The 27,005-nt window shown below is 40.0% G+C and overlaps 1 protein-coding gene and 1 pseudogene across 1 annotated transcript; both read right to left on the bottom strand.

The window, feature by feature from the left end:
• Positions 1-309: 309 nt before the first annotated feature.
• Positions 310-983, bottom strand: LOC124244423 (tricarboxylate transport protein, mitochondrial-like; annotated as a pseudogene).
• A 9,058-nt stretch (positions 984-10,041) lies between these two features.
• Positions 10,042-17,685, bottom strand: LOC124244811 (serpin B3-like). The gene is made up of 8 exons (XM_046671707.1): positions 17,614-17,685; positions 16,821-17,011; positions 16,146-16,202; positions 14,770-14,898; positions 13,897-14,014; positions 12,944-13,083; positions 12,507-12,662; positions 10,042-10,870 (listed from the first exon to the last, which is right to left on the bottom strand). The coding sequence occupies exons 2-8, from the start codon at positions 16,983-16,985 to the stop codon at positions 10,469-10,471; spliced, it is 1,167 nt and encodes a 388-aa protein (XP_046527663.1). The 5' UTR covers positions 16,986-17,011; positions 17,614-17,685; the 3' UTR covers positions 10,042-10,468.
• Positions 17,686-27,005: the final 9,320 nt, after the last annotated feature.

Raw genomic sequence — 27,005 nt, 5'->3', positions numbered from 1 at the left:
CAGGCCATGACTACAGGGCTGTGAACCTAGGCCATATGGCACCCTGGGAAGCTGGGCACAGGATCAGTGACACAGAACATGAAACACAGGCACACGGCTCACGAGTAAGCACATGAACAAGTGAACACAGATTCACTGGCAAGCTATGACCAGACACAGGGACAGAGTGGTGTTGTCACACAGACCACACGGCACTAGAGGCACATGGACTGGATGGCCAGAGGGTCAGACACAGGCCATGGAGGGCGAGGGCGAGGTGAAGGGGGCCTTTTGGCACACTGTACAGCCCCCACGCAGCCCCTCTGGGGCTCAGTCCTTCTTCCATGCTTTGTTGAGCACCTTCACCAACTCATAGTAGATGATGAACACAATGGCCACACGCAAGCAGGTCCAGCCCAGGAGGGGGACAGTGCCCTTCTAGAATGCCTGCAGCCGCTCATTCCTCGGGAGCGCAAACCGTAGCCCACGTGTTCTGGCGTTTGTGCACCGCCAGGTCCTGCATCCGGGTCTCGATCACGTCTGGAGGAGTGTTCTTGTAGACGCTGGCTGTACCCTGGATAGCTTGGAATGCCCGGTGATCAGCGGTTTCAGGGTTTGTTGGGGCTGTCCCCTCCGGATCACTTGTGTAGGGAAGTTGTGACAAAGAAGTGGATGGCCTGGTAAGGCCCTGGTATTTCCCCTTCAGCCCCTTTCCCCACTCAATCTCCCTGACTCCGTGGAAGAATCCTCCGTATTGGGGGTTGGGGGAGGTCTGGTCGTGGATGAACTTCACGTTGATGGTCTCCATGCGGCCTAGGACCGCCATGGCCTTGGCCAGGCTGGCGCCCAGGCCGTTCAGCAGACGGCCCAGGCTGTCCCATTTCCTTGGGCATCCGTGGGGTTGCTGAGGAACGAGAACATCCCTAAGCTGATGGCTGCCTTGGGGATGGAGCCTTGGGGCAGGGAGCTGAGGCCTCGATTCAGGCCCAGGATGCATGGCTGCAAACCGTTGCGGCACAAAGATCTGCATGCCCGGGTCCTGCTCCTCATGTGGGGGAAGTGATGCAGATTTCAATGCAACCCGCCAGGCCACCTACGGGGACGCAGGATCTTGGTCCTGAGCCGACCTGGAGGCCTCCTTCACCCCCCACCCTCCATCCCTATTGTCCTGGCAAGGCATGGAGGGGCGACATGCCCTGTGAGACCCTCTGCGCCAGCTGGGGACCGGGGCCCTGCCCCCGCACCCCCCAAGTCCGAAAGCAGGCTGGCTTGCATTTTCTTGATGGTGTTCTTGAAGAGCAGCTTTACATTTTGATGAAGTCCAATTCATTAATTTTTCCTTTTATGGTTTCTGTTTTTTGCCTTATTTAAGAAATCTTTGCCTATTTCAAGTTTGCAGAGACTGTCTTCTATGTTTTCTTTGAGAAATTTTATGGTATTAACTTTTACATTTAGACCTATGATTTATTTTGAATTAATTTTTCTGAAGTAAGGCTTGGGGCTCATTGTTTTTCATATGGATATTCACTTGTTCCAGCATCATATGTCCAGAAGACTATCCCAAGCGGGATGAATTAATTACATTGGAAACTTCATGACAAATGTATGTGGGTCCGTTTCTGGATCTTCTGTTCTTCCACTGATCTATCATGTGTCAATACCTCCTCATCCTTGATGATAGTCCTCGTCTTGAGGTTTAATTTGTCTAGTAATAACATAACCACTCAGGCTTTCATATGACTAGTGTTGGCATGATATGTCTTTTTCTATCCTTTTATTTTAACTTAAGTGTGTCATTATATTTAAAGTGAGTTTTTTTTTTTTAATAGGCGTCGTACAGTGGGATGTTATGGTCATCCCATGGAGGTAGAATGGACTCTCTCCCCCCAATTCCACCCCCTCAAATTGTTTGGATGTTGAGACTGATGTTGCCACACATCCACCAAGAGGGTATGAGGAGATTTATTACTCACATAATGAGACTTTCTGCGGGAGGGCATGGCAGGGTCCCGATGGCTTCAGAGAGCCAGGAGGGCTTTTGTTGTGGTTAGGAGTTGTTCCTGTGCATGGTCAGTGCTTGCTTTGTTTGTACTTCCTGAAAGTGCCAAGGGAGGGAGCTCAAGGGTTTTCTCATCAGCTAGCCCAGATGTGGATCAGAAAGAAAGAGAGACCTGGAAGGAGAGAGCCGTGGGACTTGAATGCAGGCAATATCAGAATGGAGTCAGACTTTATTGTATTGGGTCTTGCTTTTTAATGCAGTCTGACAATTTCTTTTCTTTCTTTCTTTTTTAATAGAAAGACTACGTGCTTTATTGACTATAGGTTGTATGGAATGTAATCACTTGAAAAATACTGAATATGGAGACATTTCCAGGCATGACATTCTTTAAATATGTTTAAGGACAGAATCATGAATTATGTACGTTGTTAAGGGCTTCCTTAGCCTTACCTCGTGTAGGGTAGAGGCCTGATTTCTGGAAGGTTTTCCCCATGTTCTTGCTCCACCCTCAACTTTCAGCCTTCTTTATGCACTTGACCTCAGAGGGGGCCTTTCTGCCTGCTTGGAGCTTGCAGGACTAGCCTGGGTTGAAGGGAAGCAGGGGGAGTGGTTTCTGTCTTTCCCCAGAGGAAGGAAATCTCTCATGGTCGGGGCCTGGGACAGGATTGCACCCCCCAGGAGAAGAGGGTGTTTACTTTTCCCCTTACCCAGTCACGTGAGTCTTCTCCTCTGCTTTGGCAGTGACAGGGTTACTGCCCTGTCTCATCCACTCGGGACATTTGTTTCTTGGGGAGAAGAATCAGGCGTGGCTTCTTCCCTTTTCTGCCTTGGCCGTCCCTTCCTTTCTCTGGACCTACACCGCTGAGGGTGCCCTGCCCCTGGTCTTTCTCTTCAACACCCAAAGAACTTCTGGAGAAGAGTGAGTGGGCATCAACTCGCCTTGTGTCTGCAGCTCCCAGGGTTTTAAACGCTTGTGCTATCTGCACTTGATCATCAACACTTGTCTGGGGTCCTGTGTTCTGCTGTGTTCTGCCCCAGGCAAGTCGGCGCTCAATCTGTCTCTTCTTGGAGGGACTTGTTTTCCCTTAGATTTCAGGCTGGGTGGTGATCTCAGGACCGTGGCCTTCTGATGGTTTCAAGAATTTGAGTATTACCCCAATTTTTCTGTTAGAGTGGAGCAGCACTATTCCAGCTTTCTCCATCACAGCTGAAGCTGGAAGTTGTGTGAGTCCATGGGTGACCCACTTCCTCCATGCTCCTGAGGCAGATCAGGTCCAGGAAGCTGCCTGCTGCCAACCTGGTGTGCTCAGGTCCTGTGCAAGTAATTTCCAGAGAAAACGTGGTGTTTTCTGTATTCAGGGTGAAGTTCTTTCCTGTAAGACATGTATTTTTGCTGAACTTTCTGAAATCTGCTGCTGCTGAGCCCTCTTGTCTCTCTTCTTGCTTTTCTCTTCTCTTCCTCCAGGGCCTCCTGCTCACCTCCAGCTACTTTCACCTTTGGCAACCTTGCCATGAATCGTAAGACTCGGAATTATAGCTGCCTCCGAACTTCAGTGAAAAAGGAATTTACAGAAATATTTTTATTTTTTATTTGTTTATTGCGATTTGAAAAGGAGAAGAGGGAGAAAGATACTGATATACAGAGCCATCTTCATGCTGGAAATCCCATTTTGATTTTTTCTTTTCTTTCATTGACTAAGCAAGTTTCTCATCTACAGCTTTATGTGTGAACTTAAACAATAGGAAGGAGTTTCCAGGGGTAACTTGACATAATTTATGGTATGGTGCTCTTTATAAATCAATACATTAACATCCTGGATTTGAAATATGTAAAGCAGACACTTCTGGGTTTGAGTCACATGAAACCCTCCTCCAGGAAGCATTTTCTGTGCCTCCCAAACTATCCCACTCAGTTCCGTCTTCAGAGTGCTTCATGAACCTCATTTGTACTACTAACTCTATTGTATTGATGTTTTCTGTTTATATGAGTCTCCATCTCTAACCGTAGTCATCTTTGCATGCTCAGCATTACATCAACTTTGGAAATGCAAGTGCTCAAAAGTGTGATTAGTTCCTGGTTCCCCCACATCTTATATCCAGTGTTTTATCCATCACCTTTTTGGGGGAGCAAGGAAAAGGCATCTCATGGCAGCTTATCAATTTTATCCTAAAGAAAGTGGAAATGTGTAGCTCCCACATAATCTGTGAGGCATGAACTGCAGTGCAATCAGCAGTGCGCTTGTTGATCATGGCCAAAGGGCAGTGATCTGGGAATGGGTACCCCCAGCCTGTGCAGTCAGTGCTTTCTGAGGGTGACAGATCAGTGCCTGAGTGGGCAGTGTGACATGTAACATTAAATTGATCAATCTGGTCGAGGGAAGGAAGGAAGGGGAAGAACACCAGGCCTGGAGTCAGGAAGCTGGAGTTTCTATCCCAGCTCTGCCCTGACCTAATTATTATCTCAAGGATGACAATTAATGCCTTTGGAATTTTGTTTCTTTATTGCTTAAATGAAGAGAATTGTATACATGATCTTTACTATCACTTCTAACATTATTTTGGTGGCTACTCTCTATGATATGATCCTACCTAATTATAATGGGAAATAATTAATTCAGACATAAAGAGGGAGTTAAGGCCAACAACTACAGTAACAAAAACCAATTTTGTTCATGTCCATGTCTAAATCCTCCTCCTATGTGCCAGCCTTAGTGTCAGACAAACTGAATGTAAATCTGGGCTTTGGGAATAGATATATGGCCTTGGCAGTTAGGTCAACTTTCTGAGCTTCAATTTCTTCCCTTTAAAAATGGGTTTTATTAAAGTTCTACTTTATTGAGCTATTATGAGGATAAATAGAATATGTGCTTATCAAAGACTGTGGAACAAGGTATACATCCAGTTTGTGTAAGCTGCCATTTTCTTTGCCATCACCATCATCATACCACCACCACCTTCATGTCATCATCATCATCGTCATCAACAGCAGCATCCTCTAACTTTGCTTGGCAACCAAATCGTAGGCATCTTTCCTTAGCTACCATATTAGAATCTGAGTTGTTATTTTATCAGTCCCAAAATGTTGGTGGATTCCAGATCAGAGAGACATTTTTCTCCCTCTTTGATTCATGTCTCTATGTCAGTATTTGGAATGAGTGTTCCAGGAAGCTGTACACCAATGTGTGTATTAAGCCCATCAAAGGTTTTCAAAAGTTCTGGCTCCTAAGCTTGCACAGACAAATCCTCTGGTTTTTGAAAATATTCATTTATGATCCTATAGTTTTGATGCATTCTGCATCTCCAAGACAATTTCATGTCATTGTCACACACAAGGCCTGTCACTGAAGGAGGTGTCAGCAGAATAACTGTTTTTGAAAGGGACATATATACAAGTTTCTTTTCCATGCCCCGCCTCTGGGGGTCAGCAGAAGGTCCCAGGACCTCTGAGCACTTATCTAACTGTCCGTATTTATGCAGATGTGTATTTGGAGGAGGGAGGCTTGGGATGGAGAAGATGACCTCCCCAGCATCACCATTAGTGCAATCCAGGATGTGCTCTGGAGAATAAGGGATCAGGGATGTTGTGGTGCATGGGTTATGGGTGTTGGGATGTGGAAATCCCTAGTGTTGGAAGTAGAGGGACTCCAGGATCCTGTGCAGTAGCTGCTTCCGCATTGCCTCTGGGGTCACTGATGTGCCACCCCTGGAATGGGCATCAACAGCACTGCAGGGAGGTGAAAATGCAGACGTTGCTTCATTTGTCATGTGCAGTTTATCTAAAGGTGAATTTCACTTTCGTCTGATCAATGTCTGACTAGAGTGTACTAAAAAAATGCAAGTTTTTGTTTTTCTTAAAAATATTGTTAGACAAAAATATAGGTAAAAAATTTCTTAAGGAGAAAGCAATTGCATTCTTAATCTCAAATGAAACATACATTATCTTAGGCAATATATTGGGATTTGAGTGTTTCTGGTTTCCACCCATCTGGGCAGATAATTATCAGCAACAGAGACAATATAGTCTTAGATGTTAAGATTCTAGATAGGAAGGGCCTGGCCCTGGGTTCCTATGTCCTGGGATAGCCTTATCTTCTGTGGAATCACACTCACACACGCACACACACACACAGCCACTTGGGAGGGCAGGACCCTCAGTGAGTTCCGGTCCCTTGTGTCTATTGCTAGATGTCCTCCTGAATTTCTGAGTTTGCCTCTTTTATGGGATCCTTAGGTTTTGTGGATTTCTAGTTTTCTGACTGCCCACCCGCTCAGCTCTTTTCTGACTCATCTCAGGTACTTCCACATATATGTTGCATCCATACTGCTGCTCTTGTTCCAGCCCTTGAAGTCTGTCTTGACCATCAACATTAGGGCATTTTTCCCAGTTCTGGCCTGCTTGTGCTCCAAATTTGGTTCCTCTATTCTGGTCTTCAGGATGCTTGGTTTATTTGTCTTTTTTGTCACACTATATCTGAGAACCCACTGCTTAATCCTTTATTGCATGTAATGGGCGCAGAATAGTTGTTTCTTGAATGGCCTACACTACACTATACACAGTGAGGCTGATCATGCATTTTTTGGATGTTTATGATGTCTTTTATAACAGAAACATAAATGAATTCTTACAGGAGGAATGATAGGCTCCCGTGTGACTTATGGGGAATGACTCAATCATTCATTCATCATGTAGTTGTTGACCATGTGTGTGCAGTCAAGATATACAATAGAAATAATTCTGACAGAGCCGTGTTCTGATTGAGCTGACCAGATTATACATTGAGGGCTTTTCCCAAAAGAGGATTGTTTCCCAAGGGAAGAAGGTGTCTATCTTCCATTTATATGATATAAATGGTTTGTCTTTCATGTTTGGCTATTGAAAATTGTACCAAAAACTGACACAGAAATAACTCTAAATATCATATTTTATTCAATGACATTTAATGGAAAATTATCTGGACATGAATTTTCTTGTTCAACTCTTTTTCATCTCAAACTAAAATTTAAATATAGTTATCTTTTTAACTCTTGATGGTCCGTAAAGGCAACTTGGTAGATTACAAATGGCAGAATTTTTTTTTTTTCTCAAAGATTGGCACCTGGGCTAACAACTGTTGCCAATCTTTTTTTTTCTCCTGCTTTTATCTCCCCAACCCACCCCCCCACCCCCCCGTACACAGTTGTATATCTTAGTTGCACGTCCTTCTAGTTGTGGGATGTGGGACGCCGCCTCAACGTGGCCTGACGATCAGTGCCATATTCGCGCCCAGGATCTGAACCCTGGGCCGCCGCAGTGGAGCGCACGAACTTAACCACTCGGCCACGGAGCCGGCCCCCAAATGACAGAATTTTATTTTATCTTAAATTCTTTTCAGAATTGTGTTTTTAAATTTACAGTTTCATGAAGTTTCTTGTTCCATATGACAAGGATATTGGCATATTATTAAATAGGCTTAAATGACTGGCCAGAAGTTGATAAGAATGGAGTTGCTCTTAAAACTATATTTAATTAAGAAGTGTTCTTCACTCAGATATTTCCAGTGGCAAAGTAACTATGTGTCTTTCTTACCATTCTCTACCTCCTCTCCTGTCTACTTTATTGAGACATAATTTACATAAAACCAAATTCACATGTTTTAAGTGTACATGTCAATGACTTTTGACAAATATAAACACCTTTGTAACCACCACCTAATCAAGCTGTAGAGCATTCATCTCAACCAGAAATTTCTCGTGGACTCTGTTACAATCAATTTCCTCCCACACTCCAGCCCCAGGAAAGCACTAATCAGCTTTCTGTCACCACAGGTTGAACCTCATATATGTGGACTTATATAATCTGTGCCCTTTCTGTCCAGCTCCTTTTGCGCAGAATAGTGTTTTAGAGGTTCATGCATGTTGCTGCAGGATTCAGTAGTTTCTTCTTTTCCATTGCTGAGTACTATTCCATCCCATTGTTTGTTTATCCAGCCGCCTGATGATGCAAATTTGATATATTTCCAGTGTTTGTCCAGTGTGAATAAAGCTACTATGAACTTTGGTACAGTGGTGCATTTATGGGCACGTGTTTTCAATTCTCTTGGGTAAATATGAAGGAGTGGATTTGCTGGATCATACGGTAAGTAAAGGTTTAATTTTATAAGAAATTCCCAAAGTATTTTCCCAAGTGGTTGCACCCTTTGCATTCCCACCAGTAGTGTGTGAGAGTTCTTGGTGCTCCACATTCTCTCCAGCACTTGACATGGCCACTCTTTTTAATTTAAATTTAAATTTTGGCCACTGTAATAGGTGTAAGAGGTATTCTGTGGTGAGGGACATCGAAAGCACATAAATATCCACTTTTTAAAAAACTTTAATTATTTAGTTATTTTATATCAGTATGGACTCATTGTATTCTGTTTTATTAAATAAATTACAGTCTGTCACTTTAAAAAAAGTTACAAGATTTGAATGTCTCTTACATATGGCCACAATGCAGGGGTAGTTGTCTCTCTGACCCCCCTAGAATGTACGCAAAGCTTTTCAGTTCTCAGAACTAGATGTCAGCCATCTCCTCTACTCGATGCGAATCAAATGCCTATGAGCCTTTGTCTTAACTTGTTGGCTTCTATAAAGTTCCTTTTGAAAACCCAACTGAAATAACAAGTAGTTGAAAGTTTTGGTCTAAAGGCATTCTAACAATCAGTTCTTCAAACTCCCCAAAAATCTATACCAGTTTCAACTTCATTGACCAATTAGAAATGAATTCACACCCATAGTGACACTCTGAGCTTATTTATTACCTACAATTTTCGATTTTAAAATACACTTACACTGGGCCAAACTTCTAATCCTTTGATAATTCTCACAACCTCATTCCCATCATTTCTGTTGTTTAATCTCGTTAACTACTTGACTGCCTTTCAGTTCATCAAGGCACCTGCCTCGTGCCTTGCCTTCTGTTCCCAGCCCATTCACTGCATGATTTACTCATGTTACCCATTCTGTTGCCAGTCTGTCAGTTCGCTTGGTCAAATCTCACACGTACATGGTGAAACATCTCCTTCTTCTTCTCTGTTCTTTGGCTGTCGAATTCTGATGAAGAAAATTTCAACCTTGCTCCAGTCCTCCAAAATTCAAGGCTTATGAAATAAGCTGGGATTCTGTATTGACTGGGAAGGATTTGGAATGAATACAGTCCCCTAAGGAAAACTGTGTTCCAGAAAATAAATTTTGTCAATTCCTAACCTTTATATATTGACATACTTCAAGGTCAGTGCCAGGCCCTCCTTTCTTATCACCTTATACTCTCTCTCGGATCTCATTCTTGACTTTAGCCACCTTTTTTTTTTTTTAACTAAGTTCTAGAGTTACCATATTTATTCAGTAACTCTAAAACTTTTATATTGAGCATCACAAATTTAGAGCTTCAGATCATATCCTGCATCTAGCTCTAGCCTCATTTAAAGTGCTTACTAGACAACTCCATTTGGACATCTCAAAAGAAATGAAAACTCAACAAGTATAACCCTCAACCTGAGATCTTCTCTTCTCTCCAAAACAAAATCTTCTTCCATCCAACAAATTGGTTAGGCCAGAAACTTGGGGCATCATTCTTGGCTTCTGTCTCTCATTTCTGCCATAGATAATGTGTTGGCAGAATTCTGTGGATTTTGCTTCCAAATAATCCTCACAAATATCTGTTTCTCTCCATCTCCACTCTTGACATTCTAATGGTTTACTCTAATCTCACTGTATCTACACTGTGGTTTCTTCTCCTCCATTTACACCATAATAGCCAGAGATATAATTTAAAGATTTATATGATGATCTCATTCTCCACTTTGGAGGGCAAATGAACAAAAGCTATGATGGCTTTCCACTCATTTTAAGATAAAATAGGAAGTTCTTAATGTGGGCTACAAAGCCTTTCATGTTTTGGGATGAGCCTACCTCTCCAACCTCATCATGCACTACTTCTATTTTGAATTTTCTTTTTATATGATAATATATTTCTAAATTATCTCTCCTATGTGTGGTGGGCCACTTGCACTTTCTTGAGAAGAAAAACCAAAAAAAGCACCAAATAGTATGAATGTCCTTGTTTTATTGATAATGTCTTTCATAAAATCAAAAAATTTGGAAATTCAAGGTCCCAGCTATCACCAAAATCAAATAAATTTCGGTGTCTAGGTTAATAAGTTTGAATAGTGGTTGTAATTTTTGAAATAGCAGATATGACATTTCAAATTTGGATAAGTTAGAGTGTTGAAATATCCTTTTACTTTATCTTGAACATTTTGTCCCAAAGGGAATCATCACGGGGAAATGAAGTAGGTTTTATATGTGTTAGTAGAAAGGGAGAGATAGACATGTTAGTCCAACCATTACATTCTCAGTGATGATTGTGAGATTGGAAAGGAAAAAGAGCTAAAGAGAACCTGTTATTTCCAGCAATCAATGTCCTGGAACAACTGTGAACTTGCCCCTAAATTAGTAACAGGCTAATTGCCTCTAAGGGGAAGAGACTCTGCCCAAGAAGAGGATGCTGTTGGTCTTATTGTGCTTGATGAAGAACAGGAAAGGGTGATCACAGTGGAAACTGTAAATTGGCGGTGATGAAAATTTAGTTACTATGCCAGTAGCAGCTGCAGCCTCTGTGCCCTCCTCATTCACCTCCACAAAGGACTTGTGTAGGATTTTAGACACTGCGAGACCTCGGCTCCCAGTCATGCCAGAGAAGTCGGCGCCCTGCGGACTGAAGGCATCCAGCATCCCCAGGGATATCATCGTGTCCTTGAGGTCATAGCTCTCTTCCACTTTGAACCGAGGTAAATGTAAATTCACTAGGCTCTCTCTCATATTCTGTGAGCTTGTCCACTCTATTAATTTCTCAGTGGTGAGTTTATCTTCAAGCTATAAAAATGGAAAAATGCAACGGTTCACATGATCCTCGGTGGACATCAAACACAACTGTAACATTGGATTGAATCACGTGGAAAGCCTTTGTTTTAATAGTAAATATAATTACAGAATATTCAGTTTGTTAGATTTAATCCAAGGAGGTTAAAATAACACAATCATGAATATACATTATACAGTAAAATAAGTATATGTATATATTCATGATTGTGTTATTTCTCTGTATATATGTACACTAAATATATGCATGTTTAAACGTATATATATACATATGTGTATACGTATGGCCATATATACAGCAACAGAATCACTAAATAAAATTATTTTGTAAGAGATGAATTGCATATCTGCATTCCTTATGCTTCCAGCCTATTGCATGCTTCATTTTCAAATACACTTTTTAATGTCTTTTGTGTACCTAAGTTTTTACATTGTGCAGTTCTAGTGTACACATTATTTTTAATCCTTTTTCTTGCTTGACCTGTTTGTAAACTTTCTAATATAATAGATATATATTTCTCTAATCATGTTTAAATTGTTACATAGTACTAGTATTAAATTGATATTCAATGTATATATTGAATATTACTTAATATTTTTTAAGCATTCGCTGTGTGTCAGTCCCTAAGCTAAACCATTGGTAATACGAAGATGCAGCATTGTTCCTTGTTTTAAATTTTTCATTATTTTGAGCCACTTCTATCCAAAAGCTTTTCCCTTGTTTACATTAGTTAACTTAGGATCAAACCCCAGGACTGGGCTTCCTGATGTCATTGATAACCAGGATTGATGAGTTGGCGTATGAATATTGTAATGGTCCTTCACATATGTTGCTGTATTACTTTCCTGAGGATCACCAATTTCCAGAGTTACCACAATATATATTTTGAATGTGATAGGTTCACTGCAGCTTCAGCAGCATCATTGACTATCATAATAATTGCAGATGGCCATTTTTGGAATGGCCTTAATATGCCAGATACTGTTATTGGTATTTTTACATAATAACTCTAACTATTATCGCAGTGCTAGGAGAGAAATTCCATAATTCCTTTTTTTAACTTCCATCAATTAGGCTCCAAATGACTTTTGAACTCCTAGGGACAGAATACTTCTAAATTGAAAAGTATGGATCAAGATAATTCTATTTGTCTACTGTATGCTTTGTTGTTTTAATTTTCTTATTTTGTTTATGAGTAAGCTTGCAAAGATTTCCATTTTCACCTACATATGAGTGTTAATTTCCTTGTCTTCAAATGAGTACACTGGAATATACCAGGGGTTCTCCTGGTTGCAAAATATAATGTGTATGCCTAGATATATCTTTTTCTGAACTGACATTTCATAGTTTCCTCAGAATATTAATGGAACCTGTCATGTTAAGATTTTCTATATATTCTTTCATATCACACTGCAATGCATAGGCTATTTACTTGTTAGAATGCGACATGTTGTCAGGTTCTCCTTAACAATTCTCTTTTAGGCTATATGCAGAGAAGGAATGATGTACTCTGTACTTGAGCTCTGCCAGCCACCACCTGTGAGCCTGCTTCCACGAACAATGCATACAGGCATTGTGTTACTAGGAAATTAGGCAAAAGAAGGAAGAATTGGCGGCAGAAGCTATTACCTTCTTCAGACCATCCACTTCATTTGGCAGCAGCAACATCATGCTTAGATCTTTGCCATTGTATGGTACTTCCAGGATCTTGGCCTGCATGTCCTCCACTTCAGTAAAATTAAAGAAACTGGTTTGTCTCATCATCTGCACGGATTTGCTGGTATCCTGCAGTAACAAATGCCAAGTGAGGCATAAGTCAAAGAAAGATAATACTGTTGAGATACCAAACACATCCTCTTTCTATGAGATGATCTGGGAAATTTGTGAATTAGAGAGAAGAGTCTCTTCAAGTAGTCCCAACTAAATAAAGTTAAAAAAAATGAAACAAGAAAATACACCCATGACAAATTCTGTTTTCTACCTGCAGCTGTACCTTCTATCAAATATGAGTTTAAATTAACATTCCAGGTATAACTACATTATCATAAATAAATTATAGACAACACCTTGTTCAGCCAAAATTTTTCCTCCACAGTTCTTTTTTTATCAAATTTCTCGTCCCATTGCCCTTTGAAATAGACTGCGTTCACCAGAACCAGAATGGCGGAGATGAGCGAGCCGTCGGGAAACAGATCCTTGATTTTTCCTGAAAAAGAAAGAAAAACAAAGGTCTGTCGTGAAAGTACAAGTGGTTTGTCTGAAAGATGCTTACTCCTCCCTCTGTCCTTTCCTTTCTGCTTTTTTGACTTTGGACCCACTACTTAGAGGAAGTAGACATAGATTGTTCTTTAGGACAAACGGCATGAACTCTATTATCTGAAACACATACCCTGTGCTGTGAGACGCTACTCCCTGTGGTGTCTTCCTCTTCCTTCTTCACTTTGAATAGCTATAGGTTTGGATTCTAATGGGAGTGGGGGGTAGGATAGGGGTTCATAGGATGGAGAGTGAGTCAAGCTCTCTGCCCTGGATGGGGAAGACAGCTGAGGAAGTCTCTGCAGAATGGGGGGATGGAGAAATGGGCAGGCAGCTCCAGCTGCAGCTGGCAAGGAGGGGAGTTTATAGGAGAGCTGCTTGTTTGCCAATTAACAAAGGAGATGGGAACCCTTTCTGATGTTTCCCTTAGGAGCTATATACAGAAGTTAAGGCTCTGATTTAAAGTAAAGGATGTGAATGTAAGAATGGCTCTGATCAGAGACTTGGGATTGACAAAGATAGCCATCCATGGCCATGAGCAAACACAGATCTCCTGTGTTTCCACATAGCCGGTGCTGTGACCCTCCTGGGTTCCCTTTGTTTCTCTCCACATTTACTTGGAACATTCCATCTGCAGTGCCCCGCCATCCTCTGCAAAGTCGTCTCATTTTCCTCTCCTGGCACCCCACACAGTGTCCAGCACAGGGTTCATGCACAGTGGAGACTCAATGTGTTTCTTTATGGGTGATCTCCCATACTCTACCATTTGTTTGGCTTTCCACCCAGGAATTAATCTTCTTACGACTTTCTTCTGCAGCATTTCCAAAATCAGCAGATTCCACGCTGGCGAGGTAAAATTTTTTAACTTTATCTATGTATTCCTTTGACATGGGAAGGAAGAAAGGAGGAATTGAGTAAATTATTATTAACTATGTATTCCCAAGTTAGTTACTTTAAAACTTGACAAAATATGAAACAGGGACCCAGACCCTGAAGAAATCTACTTTTTTTTACCCGTGCGTATTTTAAGACTGGTGCCTGTGGGTAACGTGTAAGGGAAGTACAGGCTGGCACAAGATTGAGGTCTCTGAAAAGCAATGCCATCTGACAAAGGCAGGAGCAGAAGGGGCTGTGGGTTGCAAACTGCAAAGCTTGTTGCTCTGAAGGAGATGGTGTGCTTCTGGGACTCCTCTTCAGTAATATCAACTCTTAAGGTTCTGACCTTTGCTTCTATCTTCCATCCTGGGCATTCAGTATTCCTTGGTACTTCCCCAGCTTTCCTCAGAGACTCATCAAGCCTGCCCATCCTGTCAGTATACCATTAACCATACATTTCCTGGGTTATTGTGCTATGTGACTGAATGGCGTCAGGTCATTAGGGGCATCCCCTGACTTAGTCTGCTACTGAACCTGCTCATTGGTCATAAAGTCATCCCTAAACCCACACTTTCTTGGTGGATGGTCAGGCTCTAGGACATTCCTTTGGGTGTAGTTGTGGCAACGGAGTCTTGCACCCTGGGTAAATGCTCCCCATGGGGCTCACCCAGGCTCATCTGTTCACTCTCCTCTATTTGGTGATTGGGAGACAGAGACCCTAGGATGCAGATTAAAGGTGTGGCAGGCCGGTGAAACTTACCTGAAGAAACTGAAACTTCTTTTCTCCATAGAGCCTGTTGGCGATGCTCAGCTCATAGGCATCAGTGGGTTTCTTTAGCTCAGTCAGAAGCTTTTGAAATTGGCGATGTACATTTCCCAACTTTTCAACCTTCAAACACCAAAAAGTGAGCTCATTGCATTCTCTGTCAATGTAAGTACTAAGCCCACATAAGTCTGTTAGATGTATACCTAAAGTTTGTCAGTCCCTTGGATGACGTTTGTTGTTCTTCCATGCTACATGTGTACTTTATCTCAAATGTTCTTCAGAAGTTTTACATTCACTCTCTTCCAGGAGATTCTTTGTATCTGCTCTAAATAATAGAATATTTTCCCTTTTGAACTACAGATGCAGTGCCATTCTATCATTGGATTGTTTTCTAATTGGTACATATGGTTAGGTCAAGCTTACCAGCTAAACTTAGCTCCTTATGGGTTAGAACCATTTTCATTGTAACTGCCATCAAGGTATGAAAATGTTGAATTTGTGTATTTCAATGATGTTATGACATGAAGCCCTGTACACTCCTAAGTGGGATTCTCTTGTAAGACTTGTTGGCTGTGATCTATGTCTCTGCACTCATGATTGTCATACTCCAAGTGCAGGAAGAATGTGTGCCTGATACACTGCTAAGGCTTTACATTGGTGTCTCTAAGTCTTTAGCCCAAGTCAGAGGAAAACAAGAAAGTTCAGAGAATTAAATAACCTATCCGAAGAGACACAAGGAGGTAGAGCCGATTTTTGAACCTAGGTCTGTCTGAACCCAGAAGCTTCCATTTGTTAGCTAAAGCTTTTGGACCATTAAGGCTATAAACTATGTATGTCATACAATTATTTCTCAAAATGTACTTGGATGTGTACTTAGTCTTGTTAATCCCATTTATGAGTTAATTAAAATCATATTATTTTATCAACATTATTGTGATTACTATAATTATTTCTGTTCTGTAATAATAACACATAACATTTATTAGGGTTTCCTGTAACCCAAGCACTGTTGTGATGTTGGCATGTATGGAGGCAGATCTTTCACTATTGCTAGTTTACTGGCATGAGATCAGTGTGTCTCAGAGCAGTTGTGCCTGCACATGTCTCCTGTTCATGAACAGCAGAGCAGGAATTTGAAGCTAGTGTTCCAGTTCCAGACTCCATGCTCTTAAGCAAATGCTGATCTCTCAGGAAACAAAAATATGAAATAAGTAAGTATGTAATATGACATGAGAAACAGCTCTGCTTCTCCAGTATATTTTGCCCAAAATTTCCCCTAAAAATGAACTTTTCACTGAAGTTCCCAGTTTAAACCCTGACCCTCTTGGATATGTGTTTCTCCTTCTACACCCGAGTGCTCTGTGACTCACCTGAGCTGTTGTAGGGCTTCCTCTTGTGTTGTCTGTGACGTCATTAAAGTGAAGGACCTGGAAGAGAAGGGAAGTGTGACAAGAAAACTTTACTCAAAAGATCTGTCCACATTAGGAAATTTTCAAGAAAGGAAGAAAAAAAGAAGGAAAGAAACCCAGAAATAAACCCAAACTAATAAACAGAAGGAACTTCCAAACCAACCCAAAATAAAAAAAAAAACAATGAAAAATGAAGGAAAAAGAATAAAGAAAACTTCAGTGTAAGCGTTTGCTCGTTGAAAAGCTACAGCTGAACTGGTTGATCACCATTCACTGTAAAGAATACTGATTTATCATTCAATCAAGGCCGAGGAATCATGTGAAGATGTTTCCCATGGATTTAAGTCAGTGCATCACTTCTGCAAGTGTTCTGGCATTTAAACTCCGCCTCTTGTTATTGGGCAATTGTAGGAGTTGATCCCAGCTCCCAAAGGGAATCTAAGCATGGGGAAGCAGATGGAGCAGAGCACTAGGGGAGGGCACATGCCCCCCCACAGCCCTGTGCTCATCCAGTTATGGGAATGCTTGCTCAGTCTCCTGTGCTACCTCTGGGGGCAGCAGATCTATGAGGATCTGCACAGATGCCAACAGAGAAATCAGTCTAAACAGGTGAATGTAAAGGGAACTGACACCTACCTTGCCCATTTGGAGCGCAGTGTTTCCTTGGGCCCCTAAGTACATCATGGCTAATGCTGATGTGATGCTGAGAGGGGAATAGAAGATGTTGTCCTTCTTTGATTTTTTGAACTGTTGGAACAGATCAAGTGCGAAGTGGGTGTTTGCTTCACTGAGTGAATTCATGGCGGCCTTGGTGTGATCTGGAACTCCTGCAAAAGCATCAGGTTCATTGGATAATGAGTTTACTGAAGAGAAGCTTAGTCTGTAATGAAATTTTCTTAGAAGAAATGACATATTTTGCTTGTGGGAATCTCACAGGTAAAGTTTTCCGTTGTTTTACTTTTCAAGCTGTTTTTAATGTACATATATACATTTTGTGATTAAAAGATCATCAAAATTACTATTTAAAAAAACTTTTGTGAAAAATTAATGGAACGTCTTCATGTTTCTTTCATTGCCAGTTGTACTAGGTCTGGGTAGAAAATGTTCTATAATAGATAGTAAGACCATGATCCATGTGGATCACATCCAGCCAGCTCCCATGACGCACTGCTCTGCTTTTTCCTTCAAGGCCCCATGGGTGTCAGACACACTTCCCTCCACCACATCTGTTCCTAAATAAGCATTTGCTTCATCAGAAATTATTACATTAGGTAAAGGATAAATCAGATGAAGAAGATGTTTCAATTTGCCCTAGCAGAAGAAGTAAAATACAATCAAACAGAATGAATAGATGCATGATATAAAAGACATCGTTATTATTTTCAAAAATGATTCATGCTGTTAAGCTGGAGCAGCTGGAAGCTCTTACCTGTGTTCCTGGAGGAAGCAGAGGTGGGCAGGGAGCCTGTAAGCCTGTGTGTGGTGACTGGTAAGATCCTGAATATATACCTCTCTGTTGTCACCTCCCATTGCTTGGTGCGGTTGGTATTTCAAGTAAATCAACTTTTGATTTCTTAACCAGGCTAAGTGTCACCTTCATGAACATCAATATTTATGAGGAAAAAAATGCTATTGTTCTGTTCCTGTACTTCCTTTTCACTTGCAGAAAACATGGTGGACCTGCCATCATTGGCAATCGTTGGCTCATATGAAATTCATGGAGGTGCCTTTCTAGTACTAATGAGAATAAAGGTAAAATCCAACTATCTCTCATGCTCCAAGCTACACTCACCCAGAAATAACCCTCTTCCTTCTTTTGGATGTTGAATAGTCTTTAAGGCCCACTCAAATGTAAACAATTACAAAGCTTACGTTTTTTATTTAAATTTCTAAAAGGGCTGTTCAACCTATTGATTTCATTAGTAGTTAGTTTGCATAACTAGGAAAATAACTCAAATTCTCAGTTTAGAGAGATACTGATAATATTTTGCAGCAGTACATAGAGAACAGGAATCCATTGCCTTCCCCTAAAGGCTGTACCTTGGCCAAGGTCCTCCTTGTTACCTCTCATGTCCCCGTGCAGCTGGTCCTTTATTTTCCCTGCTTTTCTAAGGTCAGTGTGAAGCTGATGCAGCTTGCCATGTTAACATGCTCACAAGGAGAAGAACAATTGATACAAACAGGGGCCATTTGCATGGCAGCAGTCTAAATTTTGTTTTAATATGAGACAGAAATAAATCGTTTCATCTCCAGAATCATGACATTTATTTGTCATCCTGTACTTTAGCACATCACCTCCAGATTCCTGGAATGAACATTTGGGTCAAATGCTCATAAGAAAAAATGTGAACAAGGTGTTCTTTGAATGCTATGGTTAATTTCTTTCTTTATAAAATTTATTGAGGTCACATTGGTTTCTAACATTTAGTAATTTCGGGTGCACAGGTGATCAGGTGTTCAGACTTCTGTATAGACTGCAACGTATTCACCACCAAAATTCTAGTTGTCAGCAATCATCAGACATATGTGCTCCTTCTCTCCTTTTGCCTTCCCTCACACCCTTCCCTTCTGGTAACCATCAATCAGTTCTGCTTGTCTATGTGTTTGTGTGTTTATCTTTCACATATGAGCAAAGGCAGATGGGAATTGTCTTTGTCCATCTGATTTATTTTGCTTAGCATTATGCCCTCAAGGTCCATCCATGTTGTTGCATGGCATGATTCTGTCTTTTTTTTAATGGAGGAGTAGCATTCCCTTGTTATATATACCACAACTTCTTTATCCGTTCATCTGTTGATGGGCATTTAGGTTGCTTCCAAGTCTTGGCTGTTGCCAATAATGCTGCAATGAACTTAGAGGTGAATTTTCTTTTCCACTTAGTGTTTTCATGTTCTTTGGATAAGTATACAGTTATGTTCATTGTCACGGGAGCCTTATTCTCTTCACTTTCATGCTGTTCCAATAAAGAGAATAATATTAAAAACTATTGGCTTTTATTGAGCAGGGCTATCTATTTGCTCATTTACATCTTAACAACTCTTTAAGGCAGGTCCCTTTGTTGTCCCCATTTTACGGATGACCTAAGTGAGCCACAGAGCGGTTGAACAGAAGCCCAGGTTTCTACTGTTGTGCATTGCACTGTGAGATATCCAGGCAGACAGTCTGGCTCAGGACCCTGCGTGCAGATCCACCATCCCAACTGTGTGAGACAGACTCTGGGTTTACAAAGACGCGCATCTCCTTATGTTTAAATGTAGAGAACAGTTTTCTTCTGCACTCTCAGCAGAGATGATTCCTCGGCAGAATCTGAAAGGGTGGGAATGGGTCAAATGCTCAGCCCCTAAGTCTCCTCTGTGGGCCCCACAGTCACCAGGAGGATAGGCTGGCCTTTCAGGTGCCATCTTAGGGCTCCATCCTTAGAAAAACAAGGACTGTAAGTGGGAATGGAATCGGGGTTATTTCCTCTGAGTATGGGGCTCAGAGAGAGCGTGAAATCATGCACAACCTTCCATTCCTGTTAACAGCTCTATCAAGCTGGGATTGAGTACATGAGAAACTCTGAGAGGGAAATAAGGCAGACAGAGGAAGTGTTTTTCCCCAGATTTCACTGTCCCTGGAGGCCTGGCTGTGGCCGGGGAGAGGGCTGTTGTTCCAGGGCATCCAGCCTCTTGTCTCCCTTACCAGGGGTAAGGATGTGGGTACCGGGGACCGACTTTTTAGTTGAGATGTAATTCGTATACCTTATGGTTCACCTTTTAAAAATGTACCGGTCACTTGTTTTTAGTACTTTCACAAGGTTGTGCAACTGTCACCATGGTCTAATTCCAGAACAATTTAATCCTTCCCCAAGAACCTGCCTCCAAAGTTCTCCCTTCACCCTGGTCCCTGGAAACCACTAATCTACTTCTTCTCTCTCTGGACATTTCATATATGCATCAGCACAGCATGAGGCCTTTTGTATCAGGTTCCTTTCACTTAGCATAATATTTTCAAGGTTCATCCATGTTGTAGCATGTATCCATACTTCATTTCTTTATGTGACTAACTATAATGTTCTGTTGTATGATATACCACTTTGTTTTTATCCCTTCATGTGTGGACGTACTTTTAGGTTTTGACTACTGTGTGGCTATTGTGAAAATGCTGACATGAACTCTCTTGTAGGGATTTCAGTGTGGACAAATGTTATAATTTCTTAATTTCTTAACTGTAAACCTGGGGATTGAAATCACTGAATCATGTGGTAAGTCTATGTTTGATTTTGAAGAACTGCCCAACTGTTTTCCACAGTGGCTGGGCCATTTTATGTTCCCTCCAGCATATGAAGGGAAACTGTATGAGAGTCTGATCTCTGTACCCTATCCAACTCTTTTTGCTCTATTGGATCCTTTTAACACCTGCCCTGAGCAGGGTCTCTTGTCTCAGCACATCATGCATTCACAGGAAGATTCACTGACTACAAGTTCCCAGAATCACAGAGGATGGAGGTAGAAGGTGAAGGGTGAGAGGATCTTTGTTTGTAAAACTGAAAGCTTTTTCTACCTGAAACCACACCCCCAGGCCATGCTGCCTTTGGGTCTCCTTTATCAACATGTGTTTAGTGAATCCCTGAATGAGACTGTTATGTAAAAGATCCTTGAGTTGAGATGAGGTGGGGGTAAGGAAGGATGTAGACTATTGGAGATTTGATGAAGGAATACGTCCAAAGGTAGAAGAGCATGACAAGAGAAAAGACGCAGGATGAAAAATTAGAAACGGAAGGAATAGGAGCTTCTCAGTCGAGGCTGCATCACCGGCCATAGTCTCCAGATAGAAGTGGAGGTTCCTAGAGCAGTGGCAGGATGAGTTTCTTTCGGTTCAAAGAGAAAGAGGACCTACCCTTATAGGACTGAAGCAAGAGGCTCAGCCTGGCTGTAGAAAGAAGACATTTAGTGAGAAATTAGGATAAAGTGGGCTTCAAGGGAACTTCTGACTAAGGCTGAATTCTCCTGAGACTACACTACCAAGATTTCTCATGCAAATGTTGATTGATTTTGAGGAAAAGACACTCATTGATAAGGACCAAGTGTTTGCTAAAACTTAGAGAAAGCTTAAGTTACTTCAAATGAGAAATCATTTCATAGCTCTTTTCTGTTACTGAAAAGTGCTCCTGGCATGTAATAGGCAGGATTATGACATCCTGATGTCATACAGTGTCATAGACAACTCAGAAGTTTCAGAAGTTTTTGCATGTGAATACTTGCCAACCCTTGTCTTTGGGTATTTCTAAATATACACCAACAACATTTGTTGCGGGGATCCAGATGCCCAATAAAACTCAAGAGGGAATTATACTTTGAGGAACCACCCTGCTATTTGTTAAGAAATATCTCCTTGGTTTTCCCAAACTATACTTCCTTGTGAGTGTGTGAGGATTTGTCAGCATTAGTGAGTTGCAAATCCTGGAGGCATTTTATTTCTTCCTTCTTACAAAGTATGTGATTGTGTCTGTGTACATAGAAACTGGTAAATGGAGAAGACCTTTCAAGCATCCAATAATAGAATATCAGCCAGTTCCTATATTTCCTGTAGATACAGACATAGATATAGTTATGTATGCATTGAATAATGTGGGAATGGGGTTAATTAGTATTTCTTTTTAATTTTCACAGGGAGACCCACTCCATGAAGGTTTGAAAAGATGTTAGGGAATTGGTCTCACATGTAGGCAAATCATGGAAGACTGTGACAAATTCATATTACCTCCTCCCTTTCCCCATTCCCACACCTACAATACCAGCCAGGACAGTCCTCTTACTTGATGCTTTCAACCAAATCCAACACTGTCATTCATTGAGTTCTCTTTTTTAAAAATTATTGTTCTTTTTTTCCAGCTGTATCATAGGTTTATAACGTTATATAAATTTCAGATGTACATCATTATATTTCCTTTCTTATGGAGATTACATCATGTTCACCACCCACAGGTTAATTACAGTCCATCACCACTCACATGTGACTAATCACTCCTTTTGCCCTCCTCCCTTCCCCCATCCTCTCTGGTAACCACCAATCCAATTTCTGTCTCTGTGTGTTTCTTTGTCGTTGTTTTTATCTTCTACTCATGAGTGAGATCATATGATATTTTCATTTATTAGTGTCTTCTTCAATTTCTTTCAACAATGTTTTATAGACTTCAGTGCACAGATCATTCCCTCTTTTATTAAGTTTATTCCTAGGTATATTATTATTTTTGTTGTGATTGTAAATGGGATGGTATACTTAATTTCTCTTTCTGCTACTTCGTTGTTAGTGTATAGAAATGGAACTGATTTTTCTATGTTGATTTTGTATCCTGCAACTTTACTGTATTCACTTATTATTTCTAAAAATGTCTTTTTGGTTCTTTAGGGTTTTCTATATATAAAACCATGTCATCTGCAAATGGTGCCAGTTTCACTTCTTCCTTCCAATTTGTATCCTTTTTATTTCTTTTTCTTGCCTGATTGCTCTGACTAGGATTTCCAATAGTATGTTAAATAAGAGCTGTGAAAGTGGTTATCCTTGTCTGCTTCCTATTCTTAGAGAGATAGCTTTCCGTTTTTCTCCATTGAGAATGATGTTAGCTGTGGGTTTGTCATATATGGCCTTTATTATGTAGAGGTACTTTCCTTCTATACCCATTTTATTTAGAGTTTTTATCATAAATGGATGCTGTATCTTGTCAAATGCTTTCTCTGCATCTATTGAGATGATCATGTGATTTTTATTCTTCATTTTCTAATGTGTATAACATTGATCGATTTGTAGGTATTTAACCATCCCAGCGTTCTTGAAATAAATCCCACTTGATCATGGTGTATGATCTTTTAAATGTATTGTTATATTTGATTTGCTAGTATTTTGTTGATTTTTGTGTTGATGTTCATCAGTGATATTGGCCTGTAATTTTCTTTTTTTGTGATGTCTTTGTCTGGTTTTGGCATCTGGGTAATGTTGGCTTCGTAGAATGAGCTAGGAAGCTTCGCCTCCTTTTCAATCTTTTGGAAGAGTTTGAGAAGGAAACCATTAAGCTTTCTTTGAATGTTTAGCAGTATTCACCAGATAGCCGTCTGGTCCTGGACTTTTATTTTTTGGGAGGTTTTTAACTACTGTTTTGATCTCCTTACTGGTGATTGTTCTATTCAAATTCTCTACTTCTCATTGATTCATCTTAGGAAGCTTGTATGATTCCACAAATCTATCTATTTCTTCTAGATTGGTGTATAGCTTTTCATAGTATTCTCTTATAATTTTGTGTATTTCTGAGATATCCACTGTAATTTTTCCTCTTTAATTTCTGATTTTATTTATTTGAGCCTTCTCTCTTTTTTTTCTTGGCGAGTCTAGCTAAAGGTTTGCCAATTTTGTTAATCTTTTCAAAGAACCAGCTCTTGGTTTTATTGATTTTTTCTATTGTTTAGTGTCTATTTCATTTATTTCTGCTCTGATTTTTATTATTTCCTTCCTTCCCCTGATTTGGGGCTTAGTTTATTCTTCTTTTTCCATTTCCTTTAGGTGCACTGTTAGATTGTGTATTTGGGATTTTTCTGGTTTGTTGAGGTACGCCTGAATTGCTAGAAACTTCCCTCTTAGAACTGCTTTTGCTGTATCCTATAGGTCTTGGCATGTCGTATTTTCATTTTAATTTGTCCCCAGGTAATTTTTGATTTCTCCTTTGATTTCTTCATTGACCCAATCGTTGTTCAGTAGCATTTTGTTTAATCTCTACATTTTTGTGGCTTTTCTGATTTTCTTCCTGTAGTCGACTTCTAGTTTCATACCATTGTGGTCAGAAAAGATGCTTGGTATTATTTGGATCTTCTTAAATTTATTGAAACTTGTTTTGTGGCTTAATATGTGATCAATCCTGGAGAATGTTCCATGTGCATTTGAAAAGAATGTGTATTCTGTGGTTTTTGGATGGAATGTTCTGTATGTATCTACTAAGTCCATCTGGTCTAACATGTCCTTTAAAGCCAGTGTTTCCTTATTGATCTTCTGTTTGGATATCTATCATTTGGTGTAACTGGAGTGTTAAAGTCCCCTACTATTATTGTGTTACTGTCTATTTCTCTTTTTATGTCTGTTAATAATTGCTTTATATAGTTAGGTGCTCCTCTGTTGGGTTCATAGATATTTGCAAGTGTTATATCCTCTTGTTTGATTGTTCCCTTTGTCGTTATGTTGTGACCTTCTTTGTCTGTTGTTACAGTTTTTGTTTTAAAGTCTATTTTGTCTAATATAAGTATTGCTACCTTAGCTTTTTGTTCATTGCCAGTTGCGTGGAGTATCTCTTTCCATTCCTTCAGTTTCAGTTTGTGAGTGTCTTTAGGTATGAAGTGTTGCTCTAGTATTCAGCATATATATGAGCCTTCTTGTTTTATCCAATTGGCCACACTATTCCTTTTGAATGGAGCATTTAGTCCACTGACATTTAAAGTAGCTACTTATATGTATGTACTGATTGCCTTTTTGCTACTTTTTTTATGAGTGTTTTAGTTGTTATTCTCTGTTCCTTTCTTCTTCTCTTACTCTCTTTCCTTGTGGTTCGATTGCTTTCTTTAGTATTAAATTGGAGAGTGCTATGAATGAATGAAGAGGAATAGGGGTGAATTATTCATTCTAAGAGGACAACATTACCTTGATGTCAAAGCCAGATAGGCACTACAAGAAAAAAAACTTCAGACCTATATCTCTTATAAATATTGATACAAAATTCCTCAAAAAATACTAGCAAACTGAATCGAGCAGCATACTAAAAGGATTATACATCATGACCAAGTAGGATTAATTTCAAGAATGAAAGGATAGATCAACACATGAAAATCAGTCAATGTACTATGCCATTAACAGAATGAAGGAGAAAAACACCATGCGATCATCTCAAATGATGTAGAACATCATTAGACAAAATTCAACAACTGTTGATAATAAAAACATTCAAGAAACATTCAAAATACATCCAAAATTCTAGGAGTAGAAGGAGATTTCCTCAACATGATAAAAGATATTTATGAAATACTGCAAGTAACTTAATACTGCATAGCAAAAGACTAAAAGCTGTTACCCTAAGAACAGATATCTGCTTTTCCCACTTCTACTCAACATAGTATTGTAAGTTCTAGCCAGAGCAATTAGGAAAGAAAACCAAATAATAAGCCCTCAAATTGGAAAGGGAAAAGTAAAATTGTCTCTATTCATGGATGACATGATGTTATATATAGAAAATCAGAAAGATTCCACAAAAATTCTCCTAGAACTGATAAATAATTCAGGTAGTTTGTAAGACAAGAAATCAACAAACAAAAATTCTTTGGATTTTAATCCCCTAAACAAGAAAAATCTGAAAAAGAGATTAGGAAAAATATATCCACCTACAATAGCATCAGAAAGACTTAAATACCAGGAATAAACCTAACTAGTAGGCAAAAGATCTGTATACCGACAACTTCAAAATGTTGACGAAAGAAAATAAGAAGACATAAAGAAAGCGAAGGATACCCTGTGTTGGTGGATTGGAAATGTAACATTGCTACTATGACAACACATTTCAAATCCATGGACAGGTTCAGTGTGATCCCTGTCAAAATTCCAATGACTTTTTTCTTTTTTTCAGGAATAGAAAAAGTCACCCCAAAATTCACATGTAGCCTCAAGGCATGCCCAGTGGCCAAATCAATGCTGATAAAGAAGAACAAATTTGGAAGTTTACATTTTCTGATTTCAAAACTTCCTACAAACTTACAGTAGTTCAAACAGTGTGGCATAGAGATAGACTATATACCTGTGGAGTAGGGTAGAAAACCTGGTAATAAACTCTTGCACGCATGGTCAGATGATTTTTGACAAGGATGCCAAGACCATTCAGTGGGAGAAAGGACCGTCTTTTCAATAAATGGTGCTGGTAACACTTGATTTCCACATGGAAAAGAATCAACTTGGATCCTTACCTTACACCATATTCAAACATCAAGTCAGAATGGATGAAAAGCCTAAATGTAAGAGCTGAAACTAAAATTTCAAGAAGAACACATCGTAGAGAAAGACCACATTAGTTTTGGCATTGGTCTATTTGATATGCCACTCAAAACATAGGAAACCAAAGAGGAAATTGATAAATTGGACTTGATCAAAGTTTAAAACTTCTGTGCATCAAAGGGAATTATCTTGAGAATGTAAAGCAACCCACAGAATGGGAAAAAACATTTGCAAATCCTGTATCTGATAAGGGATTAATATCCATGACACATGTGGTACTCCTTCAGCTCAACAACAAAAAAGGAAAAACATAATTGAAAAGTTGCAAAGGATGTGAACAGACATTTTTCCAAAGAAGATATACAAATGCCCAGAACAGAAAACAAGTGTGGCAAATATGTGCAGAAAATGGAACCTTTGTGCATTGCTAATAGGAATCTAAAGGTGTAGCTGCTGTGGAAAACAGATGGAGCAACCACCATACTGGTGGTGGCTGCACAACAATGTGAATGAACTTAATGCCACTGGATTGCAGAGTTACACATGATTAACATGGTAAATTTCGTTGTATGTATATTTTAAAACACTCACACACACACAGCCATGATTTCTGACTTAAGCTGTTCTTTTTATTATCTTGCTTCAACTCCCTTCTGCATTCCTATCAAAAGTTCTTTAAATTTTCTTTTCCTTTCCCAAACGCTCTAGTCATTCCATAGCTTTATCAGTTTCAGTTACTTTCTTTCCCTATCTCATTAAAGAAAAAAAAGAAAAGAATATTATTTTGTACTTCAACTTTTCATCATCCGCTAAACTTCAGGC

This window comes from Equus quagga, chromosome 9 (genome assembly GCF_021613505.1).
Source record: "Equus quagga isolate Etosha38 chromosome 9, UCLA_HA_Equagga_1.0, whole genome shotgun sequence".
Taxonomy (NCBI): Eukaryota; Metazoa; Chordata; class Mammalia; order Perissodactyla; family Equidae; genus Equus; species Equus quagga.
The sequence above is the reverse complement of the archived record's forward strand: the minus strand, read 5'-3'. Positions and strand labels throughout refer to the sequence as shown.

What these genes read in the sequence shown, in the direction of transcription:
- LOC124244811 (XM_046671707.1), bottom strand. Translation starts at nt 16,985, where the DNA reads ATGAATTCACTCAGTGAAGCAAACACCCACTTCGCACTTGATCTGTTC. An exon ending in CTGCGCTCCAAATGGGCAAG is followed by an intron (nt 16,203 to 16,820) that starts GTAGGTGTCAGT and finishes CTTCTCTTCCAG; the next exon opens with GTCCTTCACTTTAATGACGT. An exon ending in AAAAATTTTGGCTGAACAAG is followed by an intron (nt 12,663 to 12,943) that starts GTGTTGTCTATA and finishes TTGTTACTGCAG; the next exon opens with GATACCAGCAAATCCGTGCA.